Consider the following 20,822-nt stretch of genomic DNA (forward strand, 5'->3'; position numbering starts at 1 on the left):
TCTGCCTGCTGAAAGACTGCACCATCCCCCTTGAGGAGGAGCCGCTTAGTGGTAGACAGATGTGGCTCAGTGGGAGTTTAAATCCTGGAGATCCTTGACATTTGCAGATTCAGCTATTCATAGTAGACCATTGGGGGAGCAACCTCAAGGGGCTATGCCATGTAATCGTTTGTAATTCTGCTGCAAGGCTGCAGTTCTCAAGAGACCACATAGCTAGTCTTGTACTAGGTCAGTTCACCGTACTGTCAAAATTCGGACAACTTTGAAGAGTAAAAGAGGGTGCTATTAATAATTACAGTTGGATAACAGGCATAAAGTGAATCTGTCCTGGGCAAATTAAAATGTATGATCACCCCACCCAAGGTCCAGCTTTTGGATCTTCTATGAGTATAAGGCACATCTCCGGTGAATTATTTTTAAAAACATATTTACTTTTAAAAGCAATAAAGAGATAAATTCTTATTTCTGGTTGGTTAACTCCTATGACAATTTGCAGACAAAATGGATAACCGTAGGAAGCCTGGGGAGCTGCCAAAACATGTCCATTTGGGACATTCATCAAAATCTTGCCCTCGAACTTTGTGGGACTCCTAAGAATTTACCAGCTTGTCAAACATAGCATAAATTTGAACCTTGTGTGTCTACCAAACTCAATCGGGCCACTTAAACAGCAAGGTAAGCACCTGAGTGCCACTCCAAGACAACGTCACTGGGGCTTGTCATTCAGATTGCTGAAGGAAATGATCGAGTGGTCAATGGTGACCCTGATATAGGCGTTTGCTGATAGCTGAAATGAATTATTTAACTTAGAAAATGTTTGGAATCAGGAGGATCATATAAAAACAGCCCTACTAAGGCTTCTAGGTAAAAGGAAATAATTACAATGCACCATACACTCAGAATCTACCAGGCTCTCTGCTAGGCTCTCTATGGATGCTCTTTTATAATCTTCACAACTCTGTGAAGGAGATATGATCCCCATGTAACAGCTGGAGAAATCAGAAAGTTTGCATAACCGATGCAAAGGAAAGTCATCTATAAAATCAGCAAATGCTTTTTTGTGTAAAAAAAAAAATATGGTCTGGAGTCATGCTTAAAGTTGGCAGCAAAAAATCCACTTTCATCTTCTGTTCACCTGGGAAGGGGAAGAGAAATTAATTCTTTGCTGCCTCCAAGAAACCACTACTATTCAGTCCGCCGTGTACCAATAGAATTCTAGAGACTAATTAGACTAAGACTGGTGCCTTTCTACAAACTAAGCTATTTGTTGGCTGTGATTTTGTTGCTCCATTGCAATTCCCAGGAGAACTACAGGAATCCTGGGGCAGCCTAAGTGACATAAACAGGGCAGTGGTTTGCAAACATTTTACTACCAATAGTAAGAAAGTCCATTTTGGGTCATCTCTTTCTTAGTCTTCAGTTCAACATCTGTGTTGAGTCATTAAAATGAAAAGGAAGAAATTGGCATTGATGGGGGTAACGGGGAGAGACAGCAACTACAAACTAAAGCCAGGAAGTGACTAAAACACATTTTGTCACAAATGCACTGGTGAAAAAGTGTGAACACCAATCTGTTTAAAAACTAGGCACTGAATCTGAAGTATGTGACTCCCAGATGAACTCACTTTAGGCTGAGGTTTACACTCTTGGTAATTACCGATAATTATCATTTTGGATTTTTTTTTTTACATAAAAGGAAATAGGTTATAGTTATGCTGCAATAATCCACTTATGCGCAGTTTTTGTTAATTCTATCTAGGATAGGAGATGGGAGTGTATAGGGGAGAACACCTCCAGTTAAGCTTTAAATGAAAATGTGTTTCAAGTCACCACAAGTTAGGTAAATACAATGATCCAGGATTTTTAATGCATGTATGAAACATTGGGAGACTGGCATTGGCAGATTCCTAAGGTAAAAGAACAACTCGACTAATCTAGCAAAGATTGCCTGGATCTGTGTGTCCAGGTGGGCAGTGTGTTTCAAAGATGAAAAAAAAAAAAGTGTTTTGGGCTGTCTTTCTCCAGGACACACCTTCATTCTAGACAACTCCTTTGGTAGAAACAGCCTTCCCCCTCCTCCCAAGCCCCCTGGCAAATGCCTGCTCATCATTTAAAAAGCATCTCAAATGTCACAGTGAAGTTTTCTCTCAGCTCTGCTATGAAGCCTTCTCTCAGCCCCAAGGCAAAGGTTTGTGATCTCTTAGCGGGCTCCTTTGTGCCCTTGTACAGACATCCTTTTCCCCTGTTCATCACACACCACGCTAGCATTCAAGAGAGGTCTGCCTCCAGCATGTCATCCCACTGACCTCCAGGGCTGCCTCTCGTGACCTGAGGATTAGACACGGGATCTCTTCCTCATTTAATACCCAAGAAAATGGCATGCACACCTAGTAAAAAATCTTCTGTTTCAGAACAGGGTAAAGAAGTAACTCATAAATAAGTGTCTGTCCGTGTGTGTATATTGCCCACTGGGCTGGGAGTTCTTTGGGCTTAGGTATTAGGCCTTGGTAATTTTTATAACTGGTGCTTATATAGTACAGATTATCTGTACCTCATCGTGTACATCATCATTGTGTGTTCATGAGATAACTTCAGGGAAAATAAAGTAACAATTCTCCTCTCCTTTTCCTAAGTTTTTACGTTCTAGGATCTGTCTAGATTTTAAAATGTTTTCATTTTTACTGTAACTGAGGTAGCCTCAAATTTGTAAAGCAATCCAAATTTCTATTTCAAGCCCTGACCCTCAGACACACAGAAGCAACTTCCAACTTGACTCTTCAGTTCTACGTCTAATAAGCATCTCAAGACTACCATGGCCAAAACAGAACAATGGATTTTACCTGCACCTCCTCTCTGAAGGTGACCTTTCCCACTCTTCCCATCTCCGTATCTTCAATATGTACCTGGTATCCTTGATCTCAAATCTGCCTCCTGCTACTGCCCTGGTCCCAGCCCCCATCGTCTCTCCGGAAGCACCTCCAGCTAGTCCCCTATTCCCATCCTTGTCCTGTCCATACAGCAATAGCTATAGCACCCTTCTTAAAATATTAATCAGATCATGTTATTCCTGCACTCAAATATCTCCAGGGGTTTCTCCAGATACTTAGAACAAAACCCAAACTCCTTCCTAGAAGCTTCCAATATAAAAACCATCTGTGGTCTGTCTACCTCTTTGATCTCATTTCCTACCTCTCTCCACCATATTCACGGGATCCACATTCCCTCTGTTCCAGGAACCTGCCACGATCTTCTCCTCTTAGGATTTTGCCTTTGTTCTTCTCTTTGCCCACAAGGCACTACCAGGTCTTCTGTCCAGCTCTGTCTTGTCATTCTTTGATCTCAGCCTAAGTATTAGCTCCTCAGAGAGCCTTCCCTGACCAACCATCTAAAGCTCTCCAAGGGTCCCCTAGAACAATCCTCTATTTTGCTTTGAATATTGTTGCGTTCATGGTCTGTCTCCTCCACTGGAATGCAAATTTGGTGAAAGCAGGGATCATTCACTACTCTATCCTCAGCTCCTAGAACAGGGCGGGTGCTTCTTTGTGGAATGGAGATGGAGCAATTCTGGGGGAAAAAGTTGTCAACAAGAAATCTGAATTTTAGTACAGTCACCAGGAAGTGGCTGTTCTGTAGACACATGATACTTTCTTTGTTGTCAGCCACAGAAAATAAGTGAGGACTACACAGAAAGAACAGTCTAGTGACAAATGTGCAACAGTTTGCTCCGTGACAACTTCCAAACTACATGGAAGTATGTCATTGCACTCTGTAGAACAGATGTTATCCAAACTGCCTGTAGGGCCAACACAGCTGTGTTGAACAGGTGGCCTGTTCAAAAGAGAGTAGGCAGGACTGTCACCTCATGAAACAGATTCTCACTGACTGAAAGACCAGAGCAGCTCCAAAACCTGTTGGACCAAATGAACACCCCAACCCTTCAGTACAATGGAAGGAGGACAAAGAATTGATCTATTTTATAAATTACAAAACTTGATCCTACCCTGACCCAAATTCTGGTCACTGTGACTAATTAGCTTCCACTCCAGATATATAGATTAGCCTCTGTCTCTCCAGTTCTGCCTTCCCCATATCAATCTCACACCCCTAACCCCTTTTTTTCCCAGCTAAGAAGGTATTTCTTTACTGAAAGTAACCCAAGGGCTATCCCACAATGATTTCCATTACTTTTGTCCATTTTAATGGCTAATAAGAAATATAAAGCAATCTGTGTAATGAATATGTAATAAGAGCTCATCATTGTAGAACTGAGCCACCAGCATGGTACTCACCATATGGAGATTAATGCGGCTGTAACTCCTTACAGATTCACCCAACCTCCTCTGTACTCTTAGAAGCACATGATGAGCTCTTGCTTGAGAATCTAGAACACTCCTCACTCCTTCCCTCCCCATGCACCTAAAGATATTTCAATTTTTGTTTCCTAGTCATATCATAGAGAACAAGGTGGGGTGGGTGTGGGAGTCAGAAGTCCTTATCCTACCTCTGGTTGAGTCCTTACTTTTTTATGTGGCATAGAGAAAGCACATGGGCTTTGAAATCATGCACATCATGTGACCTGGGCAAACGGGTAGACTCCTGCCATCTGTGGCTGCCTCTGATGTTTAATGTCTCTGGTTTTAGGCCTTTTGTGATCAGCAATTCACAGTTAGGCCATCAAAAGCAGGAAATGCTGTGCATCTCAAAAAATACTTCTCTGTGATGCTCCTTGCGTCACATGGCATGCCTGCTGGCGGCAGTTGCTATGGCAGAAGAGAGCCACCTCAAGGTTCTGTGATGAGGTTCATGGAGAAAGGAAACAGAGGGCCTACTCCGTGGCTTTCATGGCTGTGAAAGAAATGAAGGACAAAACCCAACAGAGCTGAATTTTCAAATGAAGTGGTTAGGTAGGTATTTCAGCTCTGGAATAAAAAAATACCAGTCTTTGCCACTTACTGGCTGTGTGCTATCAGAGAACTAGCAACTGCTTTAGCCTCAGTTTCTGAAAATGAGAAAAAAAATACAGCACCTACCTTGTAGGCTGCTGAAGGATTAATTTAGGTAATATATGTGAAGCGTTTAACATAGCCCCCGGAAGGTAGGAAGTACATCAACAAATCTTGGGCTTTTACTTTGGCGGGAGAATTTGAGTTTCCAGATGTCATTTATTGATAAATGGCGATTAAGTGCATCTTTAGTTATCCTTCTTGTATCCTTAATGATTTTGTTGAAAGTGTTCATGTAAGATAGGCAGAGCCTCTTCCCTACCTATATTTCCAATATTCCTGGAAGGGTTAGAAGAGGGAGGGAGTGTGCCAACAGTGGCATTATTCCACAAAACTAATTGCCTGGGAGTCTAATGCACAGGTGCCCTGGCATGTGTACTGCATGACAAAGCACTGACAGAAATACCCACTTCGTAGGATAATTGTGAATATTAAATGGGATCAAGAATAAGAAACTACTTAGAGTCTAAGGAGTCATTGCCTCTTCCTCTTTCCTTTGCATGATTGGGGAAAATGTTTAGAGCCCTTATTTAGTAACTTACCAAAAATGTTTTCACCCCCTAAATCTTACAAGACCGTTTCTTTCCTTGATATATTTTTGATATACTATGTGTTTCTTAAACATTTTTTTTCTAATAATCTCCCCTTCCTTCCTCACTCTTTGATCCTTTCTTTCCCTTGCAGTGTCTCCCTTTCTCACATTCCTTTAATTTACATTTTGTTGCAGAATCCTGGTACAAGAGCTTTATTGTGGCACTAATCACAGAATTACTTTTCTAAATGGTCAGTTTTTACAGAAAAGTGTAGAATCCTTACAGGATGCATGCTGCCGCGTTCTAATAGATACTCTTTTTTTCTGAATTAAAAAAAAATGGCTCTTTTGGTATTCTATGCAAATGAACGTTGACTATAAGTTGGAAACACATTCAGCTGCCTCCTCAAGCAAAGATGTCTTTTCAGTGTCAGAATTCTTGAAAGTCCTTGAATAAAAATTCACTTCCCTCTAGAGTCATATTGATGTATTTTTAATATTGCTATTTTCCTTTTATTGTTGCATAGAGATGCATTCTAATTTTGTTTGTAGTTTATAATCAAAAGGAACCAAGGGAAAAGCTAGTAAGGGTCTATTGAAAGAGTTAAATCATTTCCCTACAGCTTTCCTAAGCGGAACTGATAGTCTTAGCCTGACTTAGAGAGCTGGAATAGAAAGGCTGCCAACATCTGTTTTGGTCAGAGACAGATAAAAGAGACTAATTCATAGTGGGAATAACCCATGTGTGGCATTCTGTATTCCATTACCCTTTTCACACACACACACAAAAATACGCATGATACAGATAGACAGATATATTTCTACCTAAACTTTTTCACAGTGAAAATAAAAGTGAAAGGCTCAAAAGAGTTATTATTGATTTATTTACCTAGAATGAAGCCAGAAGAGGCACAGCACATCAACAGCACCACCACCACCTTGCAAGGGTGGGTCTTTGCCATTTGACAGAACTGGTCTTGAAATCTAAAAATACAGAAGTGAAAATAACTTTTCAAATACCCATAGAAACATGAATTAGAGCTGACATAAGCAAATGAAATGCAAGAATAATGTAAGATCTTTATTTTATTCATAGTTTCAACCTTCTCTCCATTAAAACGAATTCAGGAAGTGCTAAAATATAGCCAAATAAATTTATCTGAGACCTTCTTCTCTCATTATTGGTAAAGATGCTAACAGGTAGGCAAGAGAAGTCATTAAGCTATCTGGATAATTGATGAAATGAGTAAGCCACAAAGAAATAATCAGGGCATGGCTGTATCAAGAGATCAATATCAGGGGAAAAAATGTTTTGCATTTGACAGGAATGTAGCTATGGAGATGGGAGTGTAGTGAGAGAGATTTGGTTTCTTTGGTTGGTTACTTACTTGGCCAGGAATGAAACCTACAGCTTCATTTCTTACCTAAGAATACATAAAAAGTCACCAACATCCAGGGTCATCAAGAAATCTGTTTAACTCTGAATTATTTCAGGTAAGTAGCTCAATGCTTAAACTCTACTTTCTTTTTAGACACTAATCCCTGCATGACCAAAACAGTGTTGTAATAGTAACAGAGTTTTAGGACATACTTTTGACAACGAACGGGAAAATCTTGAGTCAAAGGAGCTCAGTGGATGAACTATATGCCACAGTGTTGACACCTAGAGCCTATGACTCCCATGAGAGAAAAAGCTCCACCTTGGCTACTCCAAAAGTGGAGTGGAAGCGTCCTTGTTTGTGAGGTATGAATTCTCTTCTCCAACTTAAAATTAAGCAAAAGCTCCTCATGACTAATCATACCTTCTTTTTCTATCTCTTTTCCTCTTTCTTTTTTTCTTTGTCATCTTTTTCACTCCCCCCTCCTCCCCCCTTTCTCTTCCATTGCTATGGAAATTGGTCACGGTCTGGGTGGGGAATATGTCTTCTACCTGAACACCAGAATGCAAGTTCATTGGGGTCTAAGACTGTAGAGAGAAGTGCTCAAACGTGCACTTTTAATTAAATAGAATAAAGCCAGGACCACCTCAAGGTCCTATATTGAAGAAGTTGCTATGTCAGAGGGGGAGCTGCTCCTCCACAGGGAGGGTCAGGCTGATGAGGCACATTGTTTCTTCTATCTCAGAATCTGAAAACATTTGCTTATGAGCGCAACTGTCTTGTTAAATAACAACTGTGGTCTTTGATACTTAGGACACAGTACAAATGTTTTATGTTTATGAATTCTTTAAACATCTCAGAGTCTTAATTAACCAGAACTCAATGAAATGGAACACTAACCACCACCACCTTCCAAAAAAATATTTAAAATTTTTTGTCATCATAAATTTTAAATAACTCACAGAGACCACAGATAATAATTGATAAAAATACCTCCATGTACACCTAAGATAGTATATATTTAGGCCAATCTCTTAAATCTTCTATAGGCAGAGCACATGATACTGAACGTATAATGATCATATATATTCAGAATTTTAATCCTGAAGCAGAACAGAGCCATGATAATGGAAGAAATACTGCTGTGTTCTCTTTTCTAACAAAAGCAAGAAAAACTGCTACTGGCCTTCAGAAAGATTTTCAACAAGAGAGAATATTCTTTTTCTCTTTGCATTCCAGATAATTGAATTTCTTTTTTCATCTGCCAAAGAATGTCAGTGCTCTGATCCTTCTAAGAAATCTGGGAGTAGTAGCCTGGAATTATTTATGATTTATGCCTACTGCCATAAAGTATTTGAGATCCGTATTCAAAGAATTGATATGACCAATATGCTAGACTCTGCCCTTGACTTTTTGACCAAAGATGTGTGCTTCTTTTACTCTAACTGTAAAACAAAAGACAAAGAGTTATAGAATGACAGAGTTAGAAGGGATCTCTACTACTGGAAGCTGTAGATCATTTGATAGAGAGCCAAGTTCCAGAAAAGTAAAATAACCTGTCTAAGGCCAAAGTGCTCATCAGTACCAGAAGTGAGATAAGAACCAGGTCCCCTGACTCACAGTCTTTCCCATTGGCCCAGGCAGTCTTCCCACTGTGCAGCTTTTAGGAGGATACTGCAATCAGGATGAGACAGACCATTTTGTAAAGTCAGAATACTGGAAAACATGCCCTGAAAGTATAAAATATTAAGCCCAATTTTCCTCTAAACACCAAGTTCTACCCTCTTAGATTAACCCAAGGGGCACCTCAAATGGGTTACAAGCTAGGATCTCAGCTATTATGTGGCCACCTACCATGTATCTCCTTTCCCTGCCAATGTCCCTGGCAAAGCCAGAGATCAAATGGAGTCCAAGAACACCTGCCTCTGAAAGCACCAATGCCCACCAATAGGCTTCCAGATTCTCTCCTGAATGGTGGGGTGGGGATTGGTGGTGGTAGAGTCCAGCTCACATGTTGAGGACCAGGAGATACCAGACCATTAGGCTGGGAGTGGGAAAGCATACAACGAAGGAGGTATAATAGTTTAGCAAACTAAAGAGGGTCTGAAGCATGTACTGGGATATGGAACATGGCTCCATGGGTTCAGAGTACTAGAGAAAAAGAATGCCATGGGATTTTGTTTGTTTCTTTTTCACATGTAGTTTTTTAATGAATCAGGTTCACATTTAGGGCCTGGGGGAGATATGACTTTTTTTCTCTCCTGGCAAATCTCCAGTTAATTTGGGGTTGGGAGGGCCCATATCAAGGGGGCAAAGTACCTTTCTGCCATAGATCCTCCTCTAGTATCTAACGCAGAAGAGACTTTGGCTCTGGAAAAATAGGGCAAATTCTAAGTAAGAGTAGGAAACTACTTATGGGCAGTGGTGTGCTAGTAAAAGTTTAACCATCAGCTCTCTAGAAAAAAAAATGTATACATAAATACATGCATACGCTTAATATAAATTTACTGATAATAAAGAATGGCTATAATATATAAATAAAATATTTATATAGAAATATATAAAATATCAAGGCTCTGTATTAGAAATTCTATATAATCAGTTGGTTTCTCACAGAATGCTTTCCTTGATTTTTATCTTACTATTGTCTCCTTAACTACCTATGGTTACAATGATCAAACAAGTATAAGTACCATGTGAATACTGGTTAATATTTTCATTCATATTAAAAAGTAATAAACAACAAAGACATAAATCAGAACAGTACTTGTTTATTGACGATGTAAGCCACTTCTTTGCTGAATCAACAATAGTTTCCTTTTTTTTAAGATTTTTATTTATTTATTCATGAGAGTCACAGAGAGAGAGGCAGAGACACAGGCAGAGGGAGAAGTAGGCTCCATGCAGGGAGCCTGATGTGGGATTCAATCCTGGGTCTCCAGGATCATGCCCTGAGCCAAAGGCAGACGCTCAACCACTGAGCCACCCAGGCGTCCCCAGATAATAGTTTCTAAATACCAGAAGATACTTCCTTAATTTGGAGGGCTATCCACAATGTAACGAATATAAGCATAAAACACATTTAAATTTATTATCACTAATGTTATTAATATTTTCTCCATCACTTGCTTACATCTAGATAATCGACAAAATGATAAATTAAGCCATGATTTGTAGCCAATTTCTGTAATGTAAATATTCCCATCATGCAGATTTCAAACTATCATGTGATGTCACTGAACGTGGGATCATGAAGAGATAGGAAGGAGCACAGCATTATATAATCTGTCCACCATACAGGTATGATAGATGTAAATAACCTCAGGACCACAGATCATGTTAAAATGTAGTAGAATAACTTAAAAGTGGAAAGTTGGGGGTATTCATTACCTTTGTTTTTAATATAACTCATGTAATTCTAAGTTTATATCATTTCATTTTTAATAGCAGCTGTATTTAACAAGTGGCTCACAAAATTCCTAAAAACTTAACGATCAGCTCTCATAAGCCGGGACAAACTGGCTCTAGCACTCCACTGAAGGGAAAAGACATTCTTTTGAAAATGAGTATCAGTAAAAAAGATTACTAGTTTATAAGATTCGTGTTCCTATTAAGTTATAAAGCCATTTATTAAGAAACTGAATTTTCAAACCCTTGTCCAGTCAGTAGATTTGGCTTTTCTGGAGCCAAGTGTGTGTGAAGGGGTTGGGGGTGAGGGAGTTGGATTTTCCCACTTCCCCCACAGCCTTTAACCACCCCCATCAACTCTCCCACAGACACCCACTGCACAGAAGGGATTCATTTAACACACCTCAGGAGAGCTTCACCTTGTCCTATCCAAAATAACTCTTTCTGGAGCCAATTTTTTAGTGTAATTTATTCCAAACCTTTGATGGGGAAACTTGTACTCTTGAAGCTGTTCAGATGTGCAGCCAGCGGGGAGCTCCTAGGCCACATTGGCTTCTACAGCTACAGATGCTGTGGCCAACCCCGACGCCCAGGGACACCACGTGGATTTATAACATTCCTTGAGGGATAGCGGATCCATAGCCTCTAAATGAATGCATTATGCCTATCCACGTACATGTTTTTCATCTGTGACAGGTATTTTATGGATTGGAGCCTTCATTTAAATGTTACATAATCCTCCTTTAACAAATAATGTGAATATTCAATATAATTGAAACAAGAAAGACTGCCTTTGTTTCAGCATAACTGGTTCAAAAATAAAAGGACTTGGTACACATTAGAGACTGATCATCAAAAAGATCAGTTCAGTTACATTAGAAGGTATCATGTCTATCAAAGTTTATTCATAATGAAAGAAATACAAATGATATAAGAATTTTTGCCTCCTTATATGGTCATCTCAAACTCTTCAGGCGTAAGAAACTGGTGAAATGCACCATTTGGTCAAATTACTAATTTGGCTTAACTAAAAGCAAAGCCAGGATGAATCAATTAAAAACCTTAAGTTACAAGATGCCTTTTTACAAAACACTTTTTTTTTTAATTTTTTTTTTTTTATCTACAATAGTCATACAGAGAGAGAGAGAGGCAGAGGGAGAAGGGGGCTCCATGCACCGGGAGCCCGACGTGGGATTCGATCCCGGGTCTCCAGGATCGTGCCCCGGGCCAAAGGCAGGCGCCAAACCGCTGCGCCACCCAGGGATCCCTACAAAACACTTTTTAAAGAAATTAAGTTGCGCTACTCTGTGGGATAAGACATAAGTGAAATTCTTCCACATTATCACATAGAGTTTTTACTTCAACAACTTAAAGTGTATGAGACTGATGTCAACTTAGGAATCTGTAACCTAATCTTAGAGAGTTTGTACCTGTACCATTTAGCACAATGTAGCTAAACACTCAAAAGGAATCTCTAAAGTGAATGAATGAATTAATGTCTTAATGACTGAAGATAATTTATTAGTGTTATTTTTTAAAGTTTCTTCTGTTGCATAGACTAAAAAATATGTTTGTAATTTTTCTTATGGTACTATTTTTAAGTAAACATTTTCTCTATTAATATTATTAAAATGTAGTCCTTTACTAAATTATCATGTTTTGAATTATGAGAGTCTATAATTAAGAAGTTATAATATGCCTCTATTATTTTTTCCTGTCCAGGATCCACCTCCCTTTCTGCCTTTAATAGGACCCTGACTTTCTCCTGGGAAAATCTCCCCTTCTCAGGATACACTGAGGTTGACCTTGACCCCAGTCCACAGATGGGCATATGATCTAAACCTGGTATAGTCAACAGTTAGTATCCAGGGGCTTTTATACACAAATCCCCTATGTACCTGAGACATACTTATGCAAGGATCTAAGTACCTTTAGCACAAGAGGATAAATAGCATGGGTGCTCCTCTGCTTTGTGTACTGCGCATAACTAACAGTGGCATGGTGAACTTTGCTTTTCTATGCAAGGCAGTGTGCTAAGCATTACCAGAGGTACAAAGATAAGTAAGACAGTGTCTACTTTCTAGGAACATAGAGGCCAGCTTGGAGCCAAATGTATCCCACACCAAGTACAGCATGAGTGCTAGAACAGATGGGTAAGCAAAGGGCTCTCTCAGGAGAAGCAAGAACTGATTCAATGTAATTAGTCTTCACTAGAAACAAGCATCTCTGCATAATTTCAAAAATGGCTTGGTTTTTAACAGGTGCTAGGAAAGAAGCCTCACAAGAAAAAGGAAAAATCTATGGAAAGGTGCTGAATAGTGAAAATGTATAAGGGATGCATGAAAGGTTGGCTTTGGAGTAAACTAGGATGAAGGGATTATCAGATTGAGGAGAGCTTTGAACGCTTGACAAAGGAGTTGGGCCTAATTCCACAGGCAATCCTGAGGTATTGCGGTTTGGAAATGAATGAGCTACAAAAACCAAGCTAAAGTTTAATAAGAAAACTCAAGCAGCAGTGTGAAGGATTTCAGGAATAGGCGAAAGTATGTTAGCAGGCAGAAAAAGTAGGGAGGACAATAGTTCATCCAGGTAAGGAAATGTTAGAACTCGAATCATGCAAGCACCAGAAGGCACAAACACAGATTTTAAAGACTTCCGCACATTGACTAAAATAAATACTCCCTGATAAATAATGGATGTGGGAAGTAAAGGGAGGTGCCAGTACTTCTTGATAGAATGACTCGGAAGCAATTAATACTGCTAATCAAGTAGGAAACTCAAGTTGAGGAACACAGCAGGAAACGCAGGCACATTTTGTACTTTGGAGGTGTGAGGTGCTGGTGACATATGTAAGAGGTATTGAAAGGCAATTGCAAATGAAGATATCTAGTCAGGATGAAGATTAGAACTAAAGGTAGAGATTTAGAAACCATGAGATCTAAAGAGAGACTGTAGGATGGTACGTATGGTTGTGTGGGAAAGGAAGAACCACCAGTGACTCACAATAGTAGAGTTTGAAACCAAAAGAATCCAGAATCATTCAAATAAAGGGATGGATAGCTTTAGGAAGGGAGTGATCACCACATAACAGGAGGAAGAGACAGGAGGAAGGTGGAGAAGAGCATTTGCCCATTAAAAGCTTAAGTTTGTTCATTTGACTTTAACGGAAAGCTTGCAATTTTTAAACAATTTTGTTATATATATATATATATATATATATATATATATATATATATTAGAGTTTTTTCATTCCTAGGACCAGGGCCAATTAATATACTAGTAAAACTAATAGATATTATGGAAAAGTGATTTAAAGAAGAATAGTCATTTCTATTTCCTCAATCCCACTCTCTCAAATGTTATTTTCCTGGTTTTTCTCTCCCCAAATTAGTCTCCCCCCCCCCAAAAAAAAGTAACATCAGGAATTCAGGCAATATTTTTTAGGCTTGCACTTTTCAAACGGTTTCCTGTTCTTTTAAATATTTTAATCAACTTCATTTAAAAACCACTAACCTAGGAACTATTAGTCTATAAAACTTCCATTTGAAAAAGTATATAATCACTTCGATAATGATAGATAATTCAAATTTACTTTAGAAGAGAGATTAAGAGCCTTCTGTTTCTTGCTGTGTTCTGGAAGCTCGGTAATGGGAGGGCATCCAGCCTATGGAGAGGAAAATGAGGAATATTCCGTGCTGAAGATGTATTTATTTTGATAGAAGGATACTGCGGGCCAGAAATACTGCTTTCCAACAAAGATTCTCATGGTGGTCTAGACACACTTTCTGGAATGCAAAAACCAGGACTTTATTCTCCTTTCACAAATGTTCATCTAAGTTTAGATGTTTCCAAAATCTTACATTCTCTTTCAAGTCCTTCAGAAAGTCACACAACAAAATGTTTTTCCCTCTCTCTGTGCAGCTGATTTTTAACTGTGAAAACTTTTAGACCAAAAAAAAAAAAAAAAAAGAGAGAGAGAATTATCCAAAATTCAAGGATTGCCATCTATGCTGTAATTTCCCAGAGAAATCTGCAGCAATGAGGGCTTGTGCTCAAATGTTCAGCTGCCACAGTCTTATATGGCTTCTCTGGAAGAAGCCAGAGGCATAAATCCAAGGCAGTCACAGCCTCTTTATGGCTCCAATGGCCAGCCAGAGCTGCTTTTAGATGCCAATGTCCCAATAACCACAACAAACCAAGCAGAACACTCTATGGAATTCAACCTGGATCTAAACCTGCCCCTGGTAAATAGGAAACCCCATCAGCTGAGCAGGCCCATGGCAAAAGAGACACATATCAAATACAGAGATGTTCAATGCTCCCTCTTTTTCTTCTTCCTCCCTCCCTTTCTTCCTTCCTTCTTTCCTTCCCTCTTTACAACTTTATTAAAGGATAACTGACACAGAATCAACTGCCCATATTTAAAGTATTACAATTTGATGAGCTTTGGCATATATATACCCATAAAACCATCACTACAATCAAAAGAACAGACATTTCCATCACCCCTCAAACGTTTCCTTGTGACCCTCTGTAATTCACTTTTCCTTCTATCCCCATGCTCAAAGAATTACTGATCTATTTTCTATCACTGAAAATGTGTCTGCATCTTAGAATTTATGTAAATGGAATAATGCAGGATTATATGTGTACTCCTTTCTGTCTAGCTTCTTCAGCATAATGATTTTGAGATTCATCATACTGTTCTGTATATCAACATTTTGTCCCTTTTACAGTAGTGTTCCATTACCTGGATATACCACAGTTTAACTATTTACCTACTGATAAGCCCATGGGTTGTTTCCAGTTTCATAAGTGAAGCTGCTATGAACAAATGTATACAAATATTCATGTAGAAATACGCTTTCTTTTGTCTTGTGTAAATGGGGAATAAAATGACTAGGTCATATGGTAGGTAAATATTCTTAAACATTAGAGATCCCTGGGTGGCGCAGCGGTTTGGCGCCTGCCTTTGGCCCAGGGCGCGATCCTGGAGATCCGGGATCGAATCCCACGTCAGGCTCCCGGTGCATGGAGCCTGCTTCTCCCTCTGCCTGTGTCTCTGCCTCTCTCTCTCTCACTGTGTGCCTATCATGAATAAATAAAAATTTAAAAAAAAATATTCTTAAACATTATTGTGGGAAAATTAAGTTACTTAGAAACAGGTTGAGCCTTTCCAGGCTTGTTTTTAATCTTTGTTAGGCAGGTCCACAGTAACATTTAGTGTAGGGCTTGACTTCACAACTAAGGAAAAGCCTTTCTGAGCACTCTGCTGGATGTCCTATGTGTTAAGAGCTCTTTCCACTCTGAGTGGTGGAAAGATGAATTTCTCTTGGCTCTGTGTGAGCTCCAAATATTGTCCTGTTTAAGTCTTCCCACTAATTCCAGGGCCTCAGAATTTTTCTCACATACATACTGACCAGTACTCAGCTAAAGACTTGAAGGTACCCTTTTCATATCTCCACAGCATTTTCTGTCTCTCTCTCCGTGTAGCTTTCTCCTCTCTGGTACTTAGCCCTGAGAATTCTGGACACCTTGACCTCCTCTTTCTCCTCAACTCAGGGAGGACATCACTGCAGCCTGGAAACATTCACCAAGCAGTAAGCTGGGTTAATCATAGGGTTCCCTTCATTTGTTTATCTCTCAGAGATCACTATCTTGTACTGCCTATTTTACCTATTTTAAATATGTATTTATTATTTGAAAAAGAGAAAGAGCGTGGAAGGAGAGGGGCAGAGGGAGGAGAGAATCTCAAGCAGACTCCCTGCTGAGCATGGAGCCTGATGTAGGCTTGATTTCATGACCCTGAGATCATGACCTGAGCTGAAATCAAGAGTCAGATTCAGCCAACTAACCACCCAGGCACTACTTTTACTGACTATTTAAAAATAACTAAACACTATTGTTTCACATATTTTTTCCCTTTTTTTAGTTGTCTAACGCAGAAGGGTAAACACAGTCCCTGTTACTCCATCATAGCACATTGTGAAACTGATTCAGGAAATTTAATGTCAGGTTCAAAGAACTTAACTATAAATTCTAAGGATTAATGTTGAACAATTTCTACAAATTTGTCAGTCCAACCCAGAGCCACACAATGTAAGTGTGCTAAGTAGGTTCAGTGTCCCTGACAAAAAAAACCTTATTTTCATTTCCATAAATTAAGATTCAAAGTAATAGTGCGTATTGCTCTATATTTTCAGGTTCTAGCATAATGATTTGATGATATTTTCTCTCTAGTTCTGTGCATGCAAGCATGTGTGTGTGGTGTTCCTATAAACATGCATGAATATATATTTTGTATCCAGCTTTATGACTGGATTTAGACCTAAAATTTATACTTTGTTTAATGCACATAAACAGGAAGTAGCTATTTGTGAATTCATTTGTTAGAATTCTGTTTATAGAAGTAATTTAAAGAATAATGCTTTGTTCACATGAGTGAGAGGCTCCTGTCAGTAGCCATATTTCAGAAAAAATATGGGGTGAGGTGCCTTAAGGAACACCTTGGAGCTTCACCATACAGTCAGCCGGATTCACTCAAGAGCCCTCTGCATTTCCCATTTGCTAAGATTTAATTTTACTCTCAAAGGAGTAAGCTCTTAACTTGACTGGAGCCTCGCATGAGAATTAGTTGCCCATTCACCTACTCCCACAGCCCCCCTTCCTCCGACTCTGTTCCTAGAGCTGCCTTGGCTGCCTGCCCAGACCCTTGACTTCTTGAATTTGGGCCCATCATGTTTCTCATGCCTGGCTGAACTCAAGGCCATCCACCTTTCCTTGACCTTTGGTATAAACTTTCTAGACTCCTGTCTGCCTGTCCACCTGGCCATTGCTTGGCCTGGTGCCCAGCACATGTTAAAAGCAAAAGGCAAGATTTAGGAATCTACTTGTTTCCTCTGAACACAGAAAGGCAGCCGGCAGTCAAGAGAGATGGATATACTATGTATTTATAAAGTTAAATGAACCAAGGACACAGCTACAATATTAATGCAATTCAGCAAAACACTTTTAATCCAGGCACTGTGCAAAGGTTTAGAATACAAGGTGATTAACACATTAGCCTGATGATGGAGACTCACCTTCTAGTTTGGAAGACTAGCAAGAAAGAGATTGTAATACAGCATGTGACAGAAGCAGTTTCTCCTCGCCTGCTTAATTTTGAACTCTCTACTTTTATTTACATATACATTTGGATAATAGACTATATATAATACTACTACATGAAACTGACACCATGTCCTAACTGATTTCCAGTTTATATGTCTGTCTTTCTAAGTTACAAATTCCCTGAGGATAAGGGCCATGTCATTCCTGACACTTGTCACTTCTTGTGACTAACATAAATTTTCCTTGAATTGAAATACATGAAGCTCACATATATAATGGTCTACTATAAAGTAATAAATTAATTATACAAGCAACACATAATAAACTAAAGAACACCTCTTGATAAATAGCAATGATTCCAATTATCTTAAGAAAGTACAGGTGGTTACAATTCACAATTGGAAGTTAATAGGTTAATTAATTGAGTGGTTAAAAGGTAAAATAAATGTATTAAAGTTGTTTAGTATTTGTTCACCCTACCCTAAGCTTTATCTTTAATTTATGTGTGTGGTAGGGTTATATCCATATATAAGCACTATGACACTGCCAGTGCCAACATTTGGGTCATTGACAAGATGGCAATTAGACTTCATATTTTCAAATAAGAAAAATTCTATATCTTGCCATTGTTACCATTTCCCAGTCTTTCAGCCACTACCTTCATCTATCACACCTTTACTCTATATGAAATTGCCTGGAAGAAAGACGATAACCCTAGACAGTTTTGTGTCCAGGAAGAGACAGTAAGTGTTTAGCTAGCAGCCAACAAGGGGCAGGAGGAAGGAAGGACAGTCAAGCTGACTTTTGTGGTTAGGGTTCCTGCAAGTGGCAAAAAGCCAAATATATAATAAAGGAAAATTCTGTATACTTCAGTACAGCTGGATTTGGAGGCTCAAACAATGTCATCAGAACTCCACCTCTCTACCTCACAGCCTGCTCTCCTCTGTGTTGGCTTCATTCTCAGCCTTCATCCAGCTCACTGAACAATTCTACCTTTTGTGGAAGCTGAGTGCACTGTCATATTTTTCTAGAAACTTAACATTGTAATTGATAGTGAATAAAGGGTGAATGAAATTGATTAACCACTCTCTGCTTTGATATGCTGCAATGTCAAGCTCATTGACAAAAGTATTAAAATATGATCTAACCAAGGGATGAGCAGAACTTTCAATTTGGACAATTCCTAAACTCAGTGGTAGCTTCAAGTCTCACAAACACATACTATATATATTATACAAAATGACATAATTCTGTGGGTTTGTTGATGGATATGAACTTTAATAAGCAGTATTTATTCAGTTTATCTCTCAAAGACTATGCTGGGATTTATAATCTAGTTCTTAATTACATTTTATGTCCTCAGTTGCCCACTATTTGAGGTAAAACAATATCATTTAGTTTTCATCTTTGTCTTTGTCTGGCCTGGCTTAGCACATGTAATTTGCGAGGTCAGATTGTATTTTATTCAAGTGTTTATCCCCAGCAGAGTGTCTGTCCAAAGTAGGTGGGTAATAAGTATATTTTAAATGAATGGCTTCCATCTTCAACAGTCCGACTATAGTTTCTGGTGTTTTGCTGACTCTGCCAGTCCCTACATTCTTGTTTGTTAATTCATCCATCTAGTGTCATACCTGTATCTCTCAAGATTCTGGATCATGTGCACTCTGTGTGTGTATGTGTGTGTATGTGTGTGTATGCTTTAATTAAGGTATTATAGTACAGCACAATAATCTCAATTGCTCAACTGTACAATTTGATGAATTTTTACCAAGAGAATCAATTTGTGTGACCATTAACCAGCTCAATAAGTAAAGCATTTCTGGGGAGGCTTCCTCCTTATGCCACTTCCAGTGTCCCACCAAAGATAACTACTATTCTGACCTCTATTATTATAGATTATCCTATTTTTGAACTTCATATGAATAAAATCGTACACTATATCAGTTATCTTTCCTATATAACAAACCACCCCAAAACTTAATTGTTTAAAACAACCATTATTTGTTCATAATCCTCTGGGTCGGCAATTTGGCTTGGGCTCAGCTGGGAAGTTCTTCTGCTTTTCTCAGCTGGGGTCACTTATGTGGCTACAGTTATGTGGCAACTCAGTTTGGTGGCTCATGATCTAACAAGGCTCAAATAAATACCTAGTGGTTTTTGCTGTTAATTGGGCTGTATGTGTCTAGCAGAACAGACTAGGCATTATCATGTGACATCTGTGTTCTAAGAGGGTAAGTGCTACAAGCCTCTGAGACCCAGGTTGAGGAGTCATACAATGGTACCTCCCCCCCACCTCATATCCCGATGACCAAAGCAAGTCATAACAGCAACTGATATTCAAGGAAGGAACATATAAACTCTGTATCCTGTTAAGAATAGTTGCAAAAATATGTGGCCACTTTTAATTCATCGCATACAGTATGTACTACTTATGTCTGACTTTTTCATTCAATATTATATCTATGAGATTCATACATGATATTATAAATATTATTAATTTGTTCTTTTTTTCTTGTGGGTATTCTATTATATGAAAATACCACAAACTATATATATATTCTACTGGTGATGGGCCTACAGATTGTTTTCAGTTTGGAGCCATTATGAATAAAGCTGCTATGAACATTCCTGTACATATCCTCTAGTGGACACAGGTACTCATATCTACTGAGTATATGCGGAAGAGTAAAAGTATTGGGTAACAGGGTATGTGTATGTTTAGCCTTAATTATACAAATATATATTTTTCCAAGTGGTTATTTGGCAAAGGGTTATGATCTAGAAGTTTCATAGTGGCTTGGAAAACTATTTCAATACTATTCCCCATATGTTTTCTTGGGTTTTCAAACAAAACCATGGATTTTTTTTTTCCTCTGTCATGTACTGCTCTTACTCTTTTAATGGTAAAAAAAGATTTCAACATAGCCATTTCTTAATTAATTTGATCTAGACACATTTCCTTGAGCAATCAAAACACCAACCCTCTTTTCTGAATGGTCTAGAGATAAATAACAAATCTAATATGTCTAATGGACAGACTATGCAGCAGCAGAGTCAAATATACGTGATCAGAATCATACCAACACTAAAGTGTGAGAGAAGGGTAAAGGGAGAATAGTAACATTTATTAGAGACCCACTGTGGGACAGTCCCTGTGCTATGTACTCTGCCCATGGACTCTCACTGGGTCCTCACAAAAATATTGGGAGGTAGGTTTGATTATTCCCATATTTAGATGAGTAACTGAGACTCATTATCTACTTAAAGTCACATTTCACCTGCTAAGTAGTAGAATCTAGATCTAGATTTTCATATGCAGTACCTAGCACTGTACCAAATAATTATGAAATAAAGATCTTTAAAGTGAGCAAGATTCATTAATTGCAGCTG

General features: G+C 38.8%; 1 protein-coding gene across 14 annotated transcripts in view; it reads right to left on the reverse strand.

Moving 5' to 3' along the window:
* LOC100687917 (eukaryotic translation initiation factor 1-like) overlaps positions 1–20,822 on the reverse strand; it is a 140,979-nt gene that overhangs the window by 56,803 nt on the left and 63,354 nt on the right. For 9 of the 14 annotated variants that reach the window (XR_005382702.1, XR_005382699.1, XR_005382697.1 and 6 more), the window contains exons 4-5: positions 17,405–17,492; positions 6,425–6,519 (exon numbers count right to left, since the gene is read on the reverse strand). Coding sequence is in view for 1 of the 14 variants with exons in the window: in XM_038581943.1 (XP_038437871.1) it covers positions 4,520–4,534 (15 nt within the window). In the remaining 13 variants the exon portion in view is untranslated. Of the gene's footprint in view, positions 1–4,519; positions 4,550–6,424; positions 6,520–15,658; positions 15,903–17,404; positions 17,493–20,822 lie in introns of those variants that run through there. The other 5 variants (XR_005382705.1, XR_005382704.1, XM_038581945.1 and 2 more) reach the window with 3 other exon arrangements.

Source organism: Canis lupus, chromosome 32, assembly GCF_011100685.1.
Source record: "Canis lupus familiaris isolate Mischka breed German Shepherd chromosome 32, alternate assembly UU_Cfam_GSD_1.0, whole genome shotgun sequence".
NCBI lineage: Eukaryota > Metazoa > Chordata > Mammalia > Carnivora > Canidae > Canis > Canis lupus.